The sequence below is a fragment of the Talpa europaea genome (assembly GCF_964194135.1).
Source record: "Talpa europaea genome assembly, chromosome: 6".
Taxonomy (NCBI): domain Eukaryota; kingdom Metazoa; phylum Chordata; class Mammalia; order Eulipotyphla; family Talpidae; genus Talpa; species Talpa europaea.
In genome coordinates, this window is record NC_140072.1 from 105,340,051 (window position 1) to 105,354,943 (window position 14,893).

The 14,893-nt window shown below is 35.9% G+C and overlaps 1 protein-coding gene across 1 annotated transcript in view; it reads right to left on the reverse strand.

Annotated features, from left to right (window-relative positions):
* The window catches only part of DIAPH3 (diaphanous related formin 3), a gene marked incomplete at its 3' end in the record, with an annotated part of 318,599 nt that extends 310,110 nt beyond the window's left edge, over positions 1–8,489 (reverse strand). Inside the window, exons 1-2 of the mRNA XM_084235758.1 lie at positions 8,356–8,489; positions 6,332–6,437 (exon numbers count right to left, since the gene is read on the reverse strand). Coding sequence (XP_084091884.1) covers positions 6,332–6,437; positions 8,356–8,474 — 225 coding nt within the window. The 5' untranslated portion in view covers positions 8,475–8,489. The remainder of the gene's footprint in view (positions 1–6,331; positions 6,438–8,355) is intronic.
* Positions 8,490–14,893: the final 6,404 nt, after the last annotated feature.

Sequence of the window (14,893 nt, forward strand, 5' to 3'; positions counted from 1 at the left end):
CACCGCCAGAAGTGTACATGCATTCACTCTATATGCATCCTACGGGCAGTTATATCTATAATGACAATCACGCATTTAGACCAAATAATAAAAAATGTGTCCCAGATTTTAGTGACGTGGTCAACAATACTACATGAGCCCTGAAAGGGCCTCAAGTCAGCTTTAGCTCACAAATCAAGGTTGTTAGCGACGAAAGAATTGTCCTAGATTTACTCCTTGCAGAATAACAGCCAGTCTGTGCAATTATTGAAACCTCAGGTCAAGTAGAAAGATGATCATTAGAAAAAATTGAAAGCCTCACAGTGTTCTAAGGAAGAATCCAGTAGTTTATGGGATTTGTTCAACTAACTTTATCTGGACCTGGAAGGCATGTCTGAGGTCAATACTCCAGATTGGCCTCACATGCTGCTTGGAGTCCTGCTGATCAGTAGCTTTAATTAAATACCTTATGAGAAATGAATAGATTTCATTACAGCCTGTATCATTAAGAGTCATTGCTGCCCTATCTATACCATGAGTTATCTTCCTTACCTCAGGAATTCTCTACTAAAACATAACCCACTGCAACTGGAAATTGGAGCTGATGCAAAGCTAATACTTGAGCAAATGTTATTGCTGTGGGTTATTTGATTGAGGAGTCCATAAATTCTGATGGCACCCATGCAATAATAGCAAACTAAAGTGTCTCCAAGTGGCATAAAATCTCCATGTTCATGACACATACCCCAGCCATGAGATCAAAGGGGCTGAACAGTAGACACCACAGAAAAGAGAAAGTACACATTCTACCACCCCAGGTCTAAAGACACACATACAGAAGAAAAGTCAAACATCTATCCCCAAAACTCCAGGATTCTTACATTTGATTTCTTGCCTAACAAAATCCACTACAATTTAATTAGCCCCATGATCAATGAGCAAAGGTCTCAACAAACTCCTTTAGAAAAGATAATGCTTCTGTTACTATAATTCAGATAATGCTCTAACAAGAGAGAAGACTTATATAGCAATGAAAAGAAAAATAAAAGTGAGAACAGGTAAAATCAAAGTGTGATAGCAGCCAGACTGCAGCACCTTCACTTATTCCAACTCTCTTCTAACTAAGGAAGGAACACCTGGTGGGCATGAGGACACAATCACAAATGTGAAGACTGGGCCCTATGACTGAGGGTTTGGTACTGTGGTAGAAGTTCAACTATCTGTTCTTAATGTCTTCAGTGCTGACCACAATAGAATATGATGTTTCCACTGGAACATCCCTGGATATCTTCAGGCAATTCTGCATTACTTCTGGCTGTACACTTCCCAGCCCTGTGCCAGAAATTCTTTAATAAACCCAATACAACTTTCTGCTTAAAATACTTAGAGAGGACTACCTTAAAGTTGAAGACCTCTGTCTGACACACTTGATAAAAGTAATCTATACTTATTTTAATTCTGATATTTATTGTACTTTCTTCCACAATAATGACACTCTCTAAAGCCTGGAAACATTTTCAAGTTATTTTTAGAACTTAGCTTTTCACTTTTTTACTGCCCAGTATGGTGGGGTGTTAGGAATGTGAAAATCTGCTCAATTTTACCATAATCATAAGCAGTCAAATTATCCTCATTATTATTATTAACCTCGAGAAAATTAACAATCCTACTTTTTAAAGTGCTTTATATAAATATACTTTGCAATAAAAGAGCAATGAGGATTTTTTTTAATTTTACTATCTCCCATTTTCTCCAATTTAAAAGCAAACAATTGGTTCCCATTTTATTCAGCAACAAACAAGTTTTATTGTTAATTGGGTGATTTGCTAATATCACTCATGACTAGTACATTTTAATAAATGCAAATTATATAACTAATGGAATAAAATGGGCACTTAGAGCAAAAATTTTATGGGAAAATTGATAACCAGCTAGCACTAAAATATACTTTATTTATAGAAAATTCAGAAACTTCCAGAGCGGAAAGTACTTTCAGATATTATTCAAGTGTTTCTTGATCATTTTAAAGGAAATGGAATGTAATCAGCAATCCCGAAAAAGAGATTCTACTTACTCTTTTACCTACCCACCCCCCATGACTATCTGAAAAAATGGTACCTTTAAGTGAAACTTCCCACTTGCTACTATTTCACACTTTGGGCTAAGTAATAATAAGATCTTCTTTATTAAAAAGTAAAAACTTGTTACAAAATAGTTGCATAGGGAAAATAAGATTTAACAATTCTTCCCATTGTGTATTTTTTTTAAAGATTTATTTTTTATTTATAAAAGAACTGCAGGAGTGTGAGAGGATTCACCAGAGACAGAGAGGGGAGCAGAACAGGCAGACTGACTAAAGACACTGCTGAGGGTAGCAGCAGGCAAGGCAGGAGAGGTCTGCCATGCCATGTGGGAATCTCCCTGGCTGGCTGGGAATCAAACCCGTGCTGCACAGGGTGCAGACAACTTCACAGCGCTGTGCTCAACCTGTTGTGCCACCAGGAAGGTCCCCCATTGTATATTCTTATTAAGTGCACACATACTTAACCTGATCTTATCAGAAAAATGAAAATAACTTTAAATCATAATAACTGGACCTTTCATTTCTCAATGAAAATTAAAACTTTGAAACTTATACCATTTAATTTATTCTTCATTAGACATCAAAAAAATGCTAACAAGCATAAAAGAAAATATAAATACTTGTAACTGAAGTAATTAGTTTCATGAAGAAAAGTGCTATCAGTTACCTATATACCTTGGTAAAAAATATCCTAAGAATTGAATCAAATATATGGCTTTCACAACTAGCAAAGGAAGTCATTGCTGCGAGACCTTTCCCCTCCACTCTAGCTCCCTTAACACTAACTATGGCAAATGAACAGCTGTTAACAAAGAAATCACCACAAATACTCATAGCAGCATCATTCATGATAATCAAAAAAATAGATAAAATCCAATCCCCACCAACTGATAACTAATAAATATTATGTGGCATATCCATATATAGTTTAGATATATTATTTGCCCCCCCCAAAAAAATGAAGTTCTTATACATGCAGCATTATGAATGAGCCTTGGAAACAAGCTAAGTGAAAGAAGCCAGTCACAAAAGAACACATACTGTATGATTACTTTTATGTCAAGTATCTAGACTATGGAAATCTATGCAAAGAGAATGATTAGTGGTTGCCTAGAGCTAGGAGGAATGGGGGCATTACATGGTGGCAACTAAGGAGTTCTTGTATGTGTAAATAAATAAATCTTTAAAAAAAGTTGCATGAAAAAAGAAAAAAATAAAAATTTGTCTGAGTAAACCATTTTAAAATTACATCAAACCTTTAAAGGTATTTTTAAAAATTCTTTCTTGCAAGTTAATCTATTTATCAATAGTTCATTCATTATTAAAAACAAATGACATCTGGTTTGTTTCCAGTTAGGGGCTATGACAAAATAAAAACTTTGCTATAAAAATTTCATATCAGGGCCTCCCCAGTGGCACAGTGGTTGTGCACTGGGTTGCGAAGCTGCCCTCAGCCTCTGCAGCACTGGTTCAATCCCCGGCCACCGGGCAAGGGTCCCACGTGTTGCGCAGACCTCTCCTGCTGCCCGCTGCACCCCTCAGCAGTGTATTTCGTCAGTCTGCCTGCTCTGCTCTCCGCTCTGGCTCTGGTGAATTCTCTCAACCTCCCAGTGCTTGTATAAATAAATAAATAAATATTTTTAAAAAATTCATATCAGTTTTTGTGTGAAAATAAGTTTTCATTATTCTGGGATAAATGTTCAAGATTCTAATTGCTAATGTGTATAGTCAAATGCCAATTTTAATATTAACAATGGTACCCTTTCTGAAAAATACAAAGCTATCATCAATTTCCACCCTCCACTTCTTTGTTTATTATAACAAAGTTACTTTTTTAAAAGTAGCATTTACTGAACAGGTATGTTAATAGACCAAGGCACTATTCTAAGCATTGAAACACTTTATCCTATGTAATTCCTGTATCGACAGTGAGGTAAGTGTTGATATTATCCCCATCATACAATTGAGAAGACTTAGGCACAGGAGAAATTTTGGGACCTAATCCACAGTCACAAAGCTAGGACATGTGAGTAAGGATTTAAATTCACATGTCTAACTATACCTTTTACCCTTATAACATATGTGTGACTAGACACAAAAAGTATGTATGAATACTTTACCTGTAATTAGATGATAAAGTTTACATGTGATTACATTTCAAAAAGGAGATTTAAGAATTAGACATGATCTCTAACATGCTACACAAATAACCAAAACTAACCCAATGATCTACTAATATTTGTACAAAAATTGTACAAGTAAATGGTAACAAATACTAGATGAAAACTAGTATGAAGTAATTGTCCAAGGTTTCTTTTAAGTTTACTCTCCATTAGTCTTATGAAAAATAGGAAAGCTGGGATGAGATGAGAAAGGAAGAGAAGGGAAATTAAGGTATTGATGTATAAATTAAAAGGTAGAGACTTCCAATTGTAAGAGGAATGTAATATACAACTGATGACTATTGCTACTGCTAAATTATGACACATAGGTAAATTGTTGAGAATAAATCCTAAAAGTTCTCATCACTAGAAAATATATTCTTAGTCTTTTTTTGTTTTCTTCTTATTTCATCCATATGAGAAAATGAATGTTAGGCTCAACCACTTGTGGTAATCATTTCACAATATATGTAAATCAGACTATCAAACTGTCCACCTCTAACTTCTACAATGGTATAGAGATAGGTCACATGGTATCATATGACATAGGATACAGTGATATGTCAATCATTTCTCAATAAAAAGGGGGTGGGTGGGGAAGACCCAAGCAACTAATGGAGCAGTCTGAGTGTCAGAGGTACTCGGCGCATCCCAAATCACACTTTGCCACTTTGATCTGCACAAGTGAGTAAGGAAGGGATCTTTTCCAAAAGCTCTGGTAAGTAGACCCATGCAAAAGGGACCATATGTTCAGCTCTTCAGCAGTCTATTTACTGCTCAGAGAAACAAATCCCAATAGGGCTCCCTAACCATCCATTCACAAACACTAACACCAAAAAAGTCATAGTCACAAACACCATCATCAGAAATTTCATAATCATCTGAAAGTGCCTCACATTTTCTGATTTTTCATCAAATACCAACTGCTAATTTCTTTTATCAGTAAGATTCATTTTTTTAATTAAAAGTTTGGTTAGTTGTTCCTTATTCCTACCAAAACAAGCAACAATGCCAAACCTACATAGAACTTAAAAAATAAAGATTAAAATGAACTTTTCCTATTAAGTGTCTCCAATTTAGCTTCATATTAATTATCATCTGAGTTTCCAAACTAGCTACACAGTAGAATCACTTGAGGATCATTTTAAGATCCCAATAACCAGGTCACAATTAACCAATTAAAATTTTTAAAGAATTTGGAGGTAGGGGTTAAGACGCAACCTATGAAACAATCCACAGCCACTGCAGCACGTGTTCGATTCCCGGCAGGCCAGGGAGCAGCCCACATGGCACAGAAGACCTCTCCTGACTCACCCGCTGCTTCCCTCAGCAATGTACTTAGGTCAATCTGCCTGTTCTGTTCCCCACTCTGTCACTGGTGAATCTTCTGACCCCCCCCCACACCTCTGGCCTGTACCCCAGCTCTTGTATACATAAATAAATCTAAAAAAAAAAAAAAAAAAACACTCTTTAAAAAAAAATTGGAGGTAGAAGTATCATTATTTTATTAAAAGACACTCAGGTTTTATTAGTAGTGATTTTAACAATAGTATAACAATTGTTATACTGTTGTTATATAATCGTTTCTCCTTTTTTTAATAAAATGAGAAATTAAATGAATATTAATTATGTAGCTTCAATATTATAATGAGTAAGTCTAAATGTAACTTCTGGGGAGTACTTAAATATCTCCAAAAATCACTGAAGATGTACCTTGAGTCTCATTATCACTCTAAACTCTCAATTTTTCAGGTACTAAAAACTTACATAATGAGAAATAATAGTTCATTTAGTTGCCAAAACTTCTTAAAAATCAGAATAATCAACTGAGACTATTAGAATAAACAATCAATGGAACTGAGACTATGCATTTAATAGAGAAATCTATTAAGTCAATTTCTCGGACAGTAACCTAAGGAAATAATCATAGGTGTACACCAAGTTGTAGCTATAAGATAAATTGTGATATGGTATAAATTAGGATTGTAGACATTAAAGATAACACCATAAAATATTAAATGGCATGCATGATTGCATACTGAAGTGTTAAATGTAAGTCAATCAGAAAATACTCACATACAATATGTATGATATACACGAAACCTACTTGCAGTTGAACTGAATTGTGCCGAAGACCTTCCACAATAGAAGAAAATCTGTCAATTTTTCTTTCTTCTCCAGCTGATGTTAACGCTTCTAAAACTTCTTCAAGGCTATTGGAAAATTTTTAATCCATAAATTAATTAATTTGCAAACAGATAATTCAAATGCCAGAATATCACTGATGATTACTAAACTGCAGCCACTACTCCTAAGCTACCAATAACATTTTAAAGGTAGCTTACCGAGTACATTGCATGTATCAATTTTCTGAACATGTTATGTATGTTTTACCCATTCCTCATGAGAACCCTAGGATGATGTTTATTTATCAGCATTCTATAGTCCTTACTGCACATCAGATACAACTTGAACCAGTTTATAAATGTTAATCCAGTATATAAATGCTAATTTATATAATTCTATGAGGTCGGTACTATTAGTATCATCCCATGTTACATATTAGGACAATGTGGCACAAAAAGTTTAAACAACTTGCCCAAGGTCTCACATCTATTAAACAGCAAAACAATGAGCTGATGCCAGTGAGTCTATGTAGTGAGCGCTATATAATGCTCTCAGTCACCACACTCTACTTTCAACTCCACCACCGAATAAATGTAAATAAATGAAGTTCTGGTAGAAGAAAGTATATAGTAGTACGGTATTACAGTCAAATACAAATTATGCAAGAAATATTTTTGTCCCCCCTTTAAACAAGAGTTCTGTTAACATGCAAACCACAGCAGCTCAGAGTTTGGACACATGAACATGTAGTTCTAACGGTATTTTACGTCATTTTGGTACCTGCTGTGAAGTCAACAAAAAATGAAAATATGGCAGTGGAGGAAGTAGAAGAAGTGAAAGAGGAATAAAAGAAAAAGAGAAAGACCAAACAAAGAAGATAAATGAGAGGGAGAAGAGGGGAAATAAAGAAAGGGAGAGAAATGGATAGAGAAGGAACAGGCAGTACAGGAGGGAGGGGGAGAGAAGAGGATGAAGAGAGGGAGAGAGTGGGAGACAGAGCAAAGACATATCTTTTGTGTCAACATTAAACTGACTCTCTGATTTCTACACTAAAATTAATGTCGACTTTTTAAAATGGAAAAGGCAAAGAGCTGAAGCAACATGCCCGGCTCTCCATGCTAGACTGCAGTGGGGTGCAACTTTGGTCATAAATAGGTGCTACTAGGATAAGCGGTGCCTCTGACTCTACCAGTAGATTCAAAATGAGCAGCTCAACCGTCACCAGCCCAGCAGGATGACCACGGGACCATTTAAGTGTGTGCAGAAGTTCCATCCTAGTTAGAAGTCCGCCGGCCCTTCTAGGAGAGGACGATTTCTGTGTGTTCTTTTGGTTGTACAGTTTTTTCATTTGTACTCATTTTTAATTTTATTATTTAATATTTGTGTGACATAGGCATATGCTTGCAATTTCTTTGTAAGTTATCTTAGGATACTGACAACATATAACATATGCATATTGACAGTTTTATTTCATTTTTTATATATTTTATCCTTTTTAGTGGCAAATTAATTTTTAAGAGACTCCCCCCACCAAATTAGACAGCAATCTTTTTAAAAAAGACTATCTTTCTACCTTTATAATTATCCTTTAACACACAGGGAATGGTCATTTACTTACAGTACAAACCAATGTGGAAAATGCTATTAAGTTTAAAGCTTTAGTGTATACTTTATGGTCACAGATTATGGACCCTCAACCAATTAAGCCCTGTTTATTACATGTATCACTTTCCAAAGCATTTGAATATTTTTCAAAGTTCTCATTTAAAGTTGTTAAATGGGGTTGAGTTCAGAACGATTTAAAACATGAAATCAGTTTTTTATAGACACGTTAGCTGACAACTACTGTAACTACTATATAGATTATTTCTCTTCAGTCAGTACGAGCTACTAAGTATGATACATTTATTTAAAGTAAATTCTAACCGAAAATAAGTAATGAAAACATTAAAGGAATCAAACTGTATTAAATATTTATATAATTAGAAAAAAGTGAAGGCTTACATGCTTTCTTCCCCTACAATGCACACTGCAGAGAGGAGTTTAACCACATCGGTCATCATATGGGGGTGCTCAGGATCAATGGCTTTGGCTAATAAAGAAAGACTCCTCTCTTCACTCATAATTCTTTCCAAACCATACTGCAACATGTGGGAAATAAAAGGTTAGGAGTCAATTGAGAAAACTGTGCCTTAAAGAAAATGTAGTTCTACAAAAAGATAAACACATGTTTACACTTAGGCAAGAAATGGAAAAATACTTAACAAACTAAAAAATTTATAGAAGTATTCATTTTGCATCAAGAACAATGAGAACCAACCAAATACAGGTAACTCCTCAAATGTGATTTCAGGAAAATATAATAGGTCAGTTAAAGAGAAAGAAGGAATGAGGGACGTAGAAATCTCTCAACAGGAATACAAAAAGTCAGATATTGATGCAGACACTGAAACCATGAAGAACTTTCTTGGAGAGAAATCTTGCTAAGAGAGGGACTCCCACAAGTAATGCACACACATCAGCATCATCCCACAGAAATATAATGTGAACCTTGTGTGCTACTGAAAATTTACTTTAAACTAATCTTAATAAAATTAAACCGATACATCATTTTCAGTACATAATCAAAATAAAACATCAACTGGTAAGATAACTTAGTTTTTTTTTTCTTCCAAAGTCTTTCAAAATCCAGTGTGTATTTTAAATTTACAGAATATAATTCAGATTAGCCACATTTAAAGTGCTCATTAGCCACATGTGGCAAGGATATTACAAAGTGCAAGCCTAGATAGTAACAATTCATAAATGGACAATTCTGAAGAATAATTTGGGTTGATATCAGTGAGCAATAGCATGAAGTATATGTATTCTGACCAGAATGATATTTTATCATGGAAAGATAATGCAGCATAAACACATTATATAAATGGTATGACTTCTGGATAAGGACAAAGTTTGTTTGCTACTTCCAGAATGTCACCTCCCATTAAAAAGGAGCTTTTTGATTTAAGGATATATACATTTCTTAGGGTCCACTTACAATCTAAGGAAGATGAGTAGCAAATAACAGAAGATGAATAGAAGCAATAAAATGATACTATTTAGCTACTAGGCACCCCAGAGGATCCTTCAAAAGAGTTAGAAATTTGTTGATTAGAGTTACTAGTAAGTACTAAAAAAGACCTTAATCCCAATTACGACCTATGAACTATAGCTTAAGCTCAAAATTAACATCAGACATTAAGTGCCAAAGTTAAATCTATAACAAGCTTAGACCCAAATGTGTTGTGTGCTACAAAATTCTCACAACCTTCCTATCTTGTACATGGTAGTTATGTAAAGAAGTCTTCACACTAGTGAAACACTGCATTTGCGTAAACTACTGTCTAAAGAATACGGGTGCAAAGGAGGGAACACATGCAGAAGGGTCAAAGGCCCTGGGACACAATCTTTGGAGAGACTTCTACATTCCTTGGAGATAGAGAAAGGTTTACAAAGAGGAAAAAAAAAAAAAAAGCTCACTTCTGTGATGCCGAGGGCTGTTCATAACTAGAAATAAAGAGCCAAAAAGCAGGCACAGGCCAGAGACTACAATATGCCTCGATGATCCTTCCAGGGAACTGTCAGAGTGTAAAGGACCACTCAGTTGCAAATCAAAAAGTCAACCAATGATCATGAAGTACCAAAGGGCTGGTTCTGTCCTAACAAACCTGAGGATTGAGTAAAACTTGTCTCCAACAGTTCCTCTTAATTTCCTGCCACTGACTGTCCTTGGGCAGTACCTGCCCTCTGGAATCAGGATGACTTCTCCAGCCTTTCAGGGTTATTCAGACTCATTTCCTCCACGTCACACTACCTACATTCTCTGTCAAGCCCTCTCGCCCTAAACCATCATGTGTGAAAAGTGGAACAGGAACGGTCTCTGATTTCCTAGTTTTGACGATCATGCTGTGACCCCCAATGCTCCATTAGAGGCAGGAGTCTCTAATTATGCTAACATAAAAATGTGTACTGTTCATTTTAAGACTAGAATGAGGACAGACAGCAGTACAAAGTATCTAAAACTAAAAACAATGGCTGCCTAATTGTATAAAATTACTCCCATTCAATTACGAATGAAAATGTTGATTCCGTGAGAAACAGTCAACTTACCAGTATTGGCATTTAAAAGTACATTAAATTAAAGCTATTATAAGGTTAGAAAGGTGGTGACAAATTCTGGAAGGTCTAGGATGTCTCTCTACTGAATGTCAAGGCCTCACTCTGAAGCATATTAAAACTCATGTGTTCTAAACTAAGGACAATGTCACATTCCATTTGCATTCTATATGAGGCCTACTGTTACCTAACAGATGGAATTTCAGGCCACTGAAGATATATTAGGCAGGGACAAGTATTTAAGTAATTTAAATCTCTTCATTGGAGGGCTAATACTAGGAATACTGGTGCCAGACAACTGCCCAAGGTGAGTTAATCTCAGCAGCAGCATTAGCATGGGTAAGGGGGCACTTCAGGAGTAAAGTAACCTCGCAGTGGGTGCCCACCTCAAAGCAACACAAAAATTTAAGGGATCAAAACTATGCTCCTGTTAACTAAATCAACTTCTCATCCCCAATTTCATTTTCTTACAAATATTCAATTCTTCTCAAATTAAAGATCCATGAGTCCCTTTGGTTTGGAAAAAAATGTTCTTGGTCTTCCTCTACTCTCAGTCTTTCCATCACCAGTGAAGTTTTCAATTTCTATGTTGTCAGTAAAGGAATGCTATGTCCACCAAGTGTAAGACCTCTCCCTATCAGCAGTTTTGCTTCTTTTATTCACGTGCCACTTATGACAGTCTACAAAAGGTTACTTAATATATCTAAAAAGTAACCGTCATAGGACAATGAGTCCATATAGAAAGCACTCGTGATCTTCCTTGAAAATCATACCTGATTGGGAGAAAAAATGTATCCTCAGTCAAAAATAGAAAAATTAGTTCTAGAAAATGCTGGAAAATACAGAAATCAGTAAGATAAAAATAATTAGAAAATGCAAGTATTTGCTACATTTAGTAAAAAGAAATATGTTAATTACTTAAGCTGGTGCTACAGGTTTAACCCTGAAAATAAAGGCAAACAATAAAAATTAACAAAATATACAGATAGTTGAGCTATATAACACAAATCATATCAACACATGTAAATTGCCCTCTCCTGATGTCTATCAGCAACTGAAACGCCTATCATTACTGGAAACATCATGAGGTAGACATGTTCTGGGGCTGGAGCACAGAGATAGCATGGGATAGAGCTAATTTCTGCAACTGACAATATACAAGGAAGGAAATACTGTAAGCGCAATCTAATGCCAGTATTTTTCTCTAGCAATATGGTCTCTTTAATATGCAAACTCTGCAGATTTGCCATATTATATTTGGTCTCAATATTATTACATGTACTAAGCATCATTATTCCATTTCTAGGACCTGTTATATCTGTTTACATTCATTTCATTACAGATTTAAATACCTAGACTGTAAAATTTAGTCATGCCAACTTAATTCCTTGGTAGTAAATATTACAGCAGACCACAAGTAACACTCATGTATGATTTCAAAGCTTATTTATGATATACTTTTGAAAAGTAAAAAAGATGAAAGGAGGGAGGCAGGAGAAAGGGAAGAGTAATTAAGCAGAAAAAAGGTCCCTTCATTCCCCAAGTTTCTTCTGCTGATAGTGTGATACAGAAATAAAAAATCAATACTATTCATTTTTTTCATCATGTATTGAACGCCATACAAAGCAATGTATCACTTTAGTGCAAATTCTTCATTATACAACTATGGTTCTTAAGAATTCTGCATGAACTGGTAAAGCACAAATACAAAATAGTTACCTATGTACATACCTGTGTATTCATCAAGGCCTTCAGACACTGTATGACTTTGTGCTGATTCTTCTTTACTATTTTTTCTTGACTGCATTGGCATAAAACATCTGTGTTACAATTGGAATTGAACATGCAAATGTAGCGTAATTGAATGTAATTAATTAATAATACTTACCTTTTGCCATGGATCAGTCTTTCCAAAATGTCTAGTAATAATCCAAGGCCCTCACGTCCAAAGCTTTGCACCCAACTGAAAAGGTGATAAGAGGTAGTTCTATATTAATTTAGTGCTCTTATTTGGAATATCACAACAGTGCTATCACAAATATTTTATACTTATTACATTCAAATCACAAATACAAGAATAATACCATATACAAAATCATTCACGATTCATTAAGTTAATGATAAAAGAAAGAGCAAAGATGGGATAAACCAGTGGTGCATTAATTGGAGGAGGGAAGACTCAGATCTACCCAAAGAAAAAGATTACCAAGAAGTTAATCAAGGGCCTCCCCGGTGGCGCAGCGTTTGAGGGCTGGGTTGCGAAGCTGCCCGCAGCCTCTGCAACGCCAGTTCTATCCCCAGCCGCCTGGTGAGGGTCCCATGTGGTGCGCAGACCTCTCCTGCCACCCGCTGCTCCCCTCAGCAGTGTATTTCATCTATCTGCCTGTTCTGTTCCCCGCTCTGGCTCTGGTGAATCCTCTCACCCTCCTGTGCTTCTGACTGTACCCAGTGCTTGTATAAATAAATAAATAAATAAATAAATAAATAAATAAATAAATAAATAAATAAATCTTTAAAAAAAAAAAAAGAAGTTAATCAAAATATTGAAAAAGTATTTTTTAAATTTTCCAAACCACTAAAATACATCTTTGTAAATGTTAAAAATTTCTTGTTTCAAAGATCAATTTTTTTAAATTTCATTATTACATTATAAACAAGTATTTTCATTTTGACCAAACCACCTCTACTCCACAAAACCACTGATATAATCACAGTACTGTATGTACACCACTATTCTCCTTGATTATAGGAAAACTTCCTTGGCAAAAATTAATATAATTTGGTGATTCGAAAACCTAGAACAATAAGGGAAATATGCCTTTCGATACATAAGTATATATGTGTCTCTGTGAGTGTGTGTGTATACACACATATGGTTTGTATATATGATTTGTGTGTGGCTTTCAAAAAACTGGAATGTAAAAGTGAACTGTTATTCAATCCAAAGGACATTATAAAGAATAAAAACAAGTTTAACTCACATTTCAGGACACAATACTAATTTCCTACTTAAGATATATCTGTTTCCAAGAAAATCAGAGTAAAAACCAAGTGCAACATAATTATATGAAAAATAAAAATACTGTTTAAAAAACCCATCTCATCAGACTGTTTTACTCAGTTCTTCTCTGTTCAGTGAAGGGTATGGAGTAAACAAGCAGGAAAAAAAACTTGTCTATAAAGGAAGGACTGATCACTATTATAATTCAGGTAAGGAAGAAAGTTAAAGTTGGTATTTTCAAGGCAGGATTCTAATTCAGAAGTGGACAGATTATCTGCAGGCATTTCCAGGTTTGCTTTTATGGTTCATGCAGATACCAACAAGCCTAACACTTAACTGCTTGCCTTGCTGACATCCTATTCTGTATCTATTCTTATTTCACAGGTAGTATGGAAGCTTGAAACCAAACACATAAGGAACAATCGAGAGTTTTACTTGAGCTGGTACTGAGAGGTGTAGACAGACTGTATCAGATCTTCTTGTGTTAGTACCTTATGCTAGGGGTTCAGTATTTTGTCTATAGTGAAGTTTTCAACAATCTTCTATATTCAAAAGGATATCCATAAAGATATTCTACAGCTAAGATAAATGGTTTAGGGTTATTCATACTGCTATCAGCAGCAATCATTGTGAGAATAAAGGTACTTTTCCTAAAACTGTCTTATAACAAAATATATGAAGTGGTCTAAAAATATGTAAATATAACAAAAAGACTTTATACTTATTATACTTGTGTTGGAGACCACGAGAAAGTCTTAGAAGCAAAACAATTCGAGTAAATCAAGATAAGCTCTCTGGGGCCTCCCCAGTGGCGCAGCGGTTGAGCGCTGGGTTGAGCTCTGGGGTTGTGAAGCTGCTGGCAGCCTCTGCAGCGCCGGTTCGATCCCGGGCTGCTCCTCGGCCACTGGAGGAGGGTCCCACATGGCGCACAGACCTCTCCTGCTGCCCGCTGCTCCCCTCAGCAGTGTACTTCGGTCCTCCTGCCTGCTCTGCATCCCGCTCTGGCTCTGGTGAATTCTCTCACCCTCCCGCGCTTCTGACTGTACCCAGTGCTTGTATAAATAAATCTTTAAAAAAAAAAAAAAGCTCTCTGATACATTAATAGAACATGATATTGTTTTCTAGTTAAAGGTTTTTATAAGTCTCTTTTTTAAAGATTTATTTATTCAAGAACTGGGGTACAGGTCAGATGCATGGGAGGGTGAGAGAATTCACCAGAGACAGAGCGGGGAACAGAACAGACTGACGAAATAAGCTGCTGAGAGGAGCAGCGGGCAAGCCAGGAGAGGTCTGCTCGCCATGTGGGTTGCTCTGAGGCCAGCGGGGATCGAACCGGCACCGCTGAGGCTGCGGACAGCTTCATGGCACTGTGCTCAACCGCCT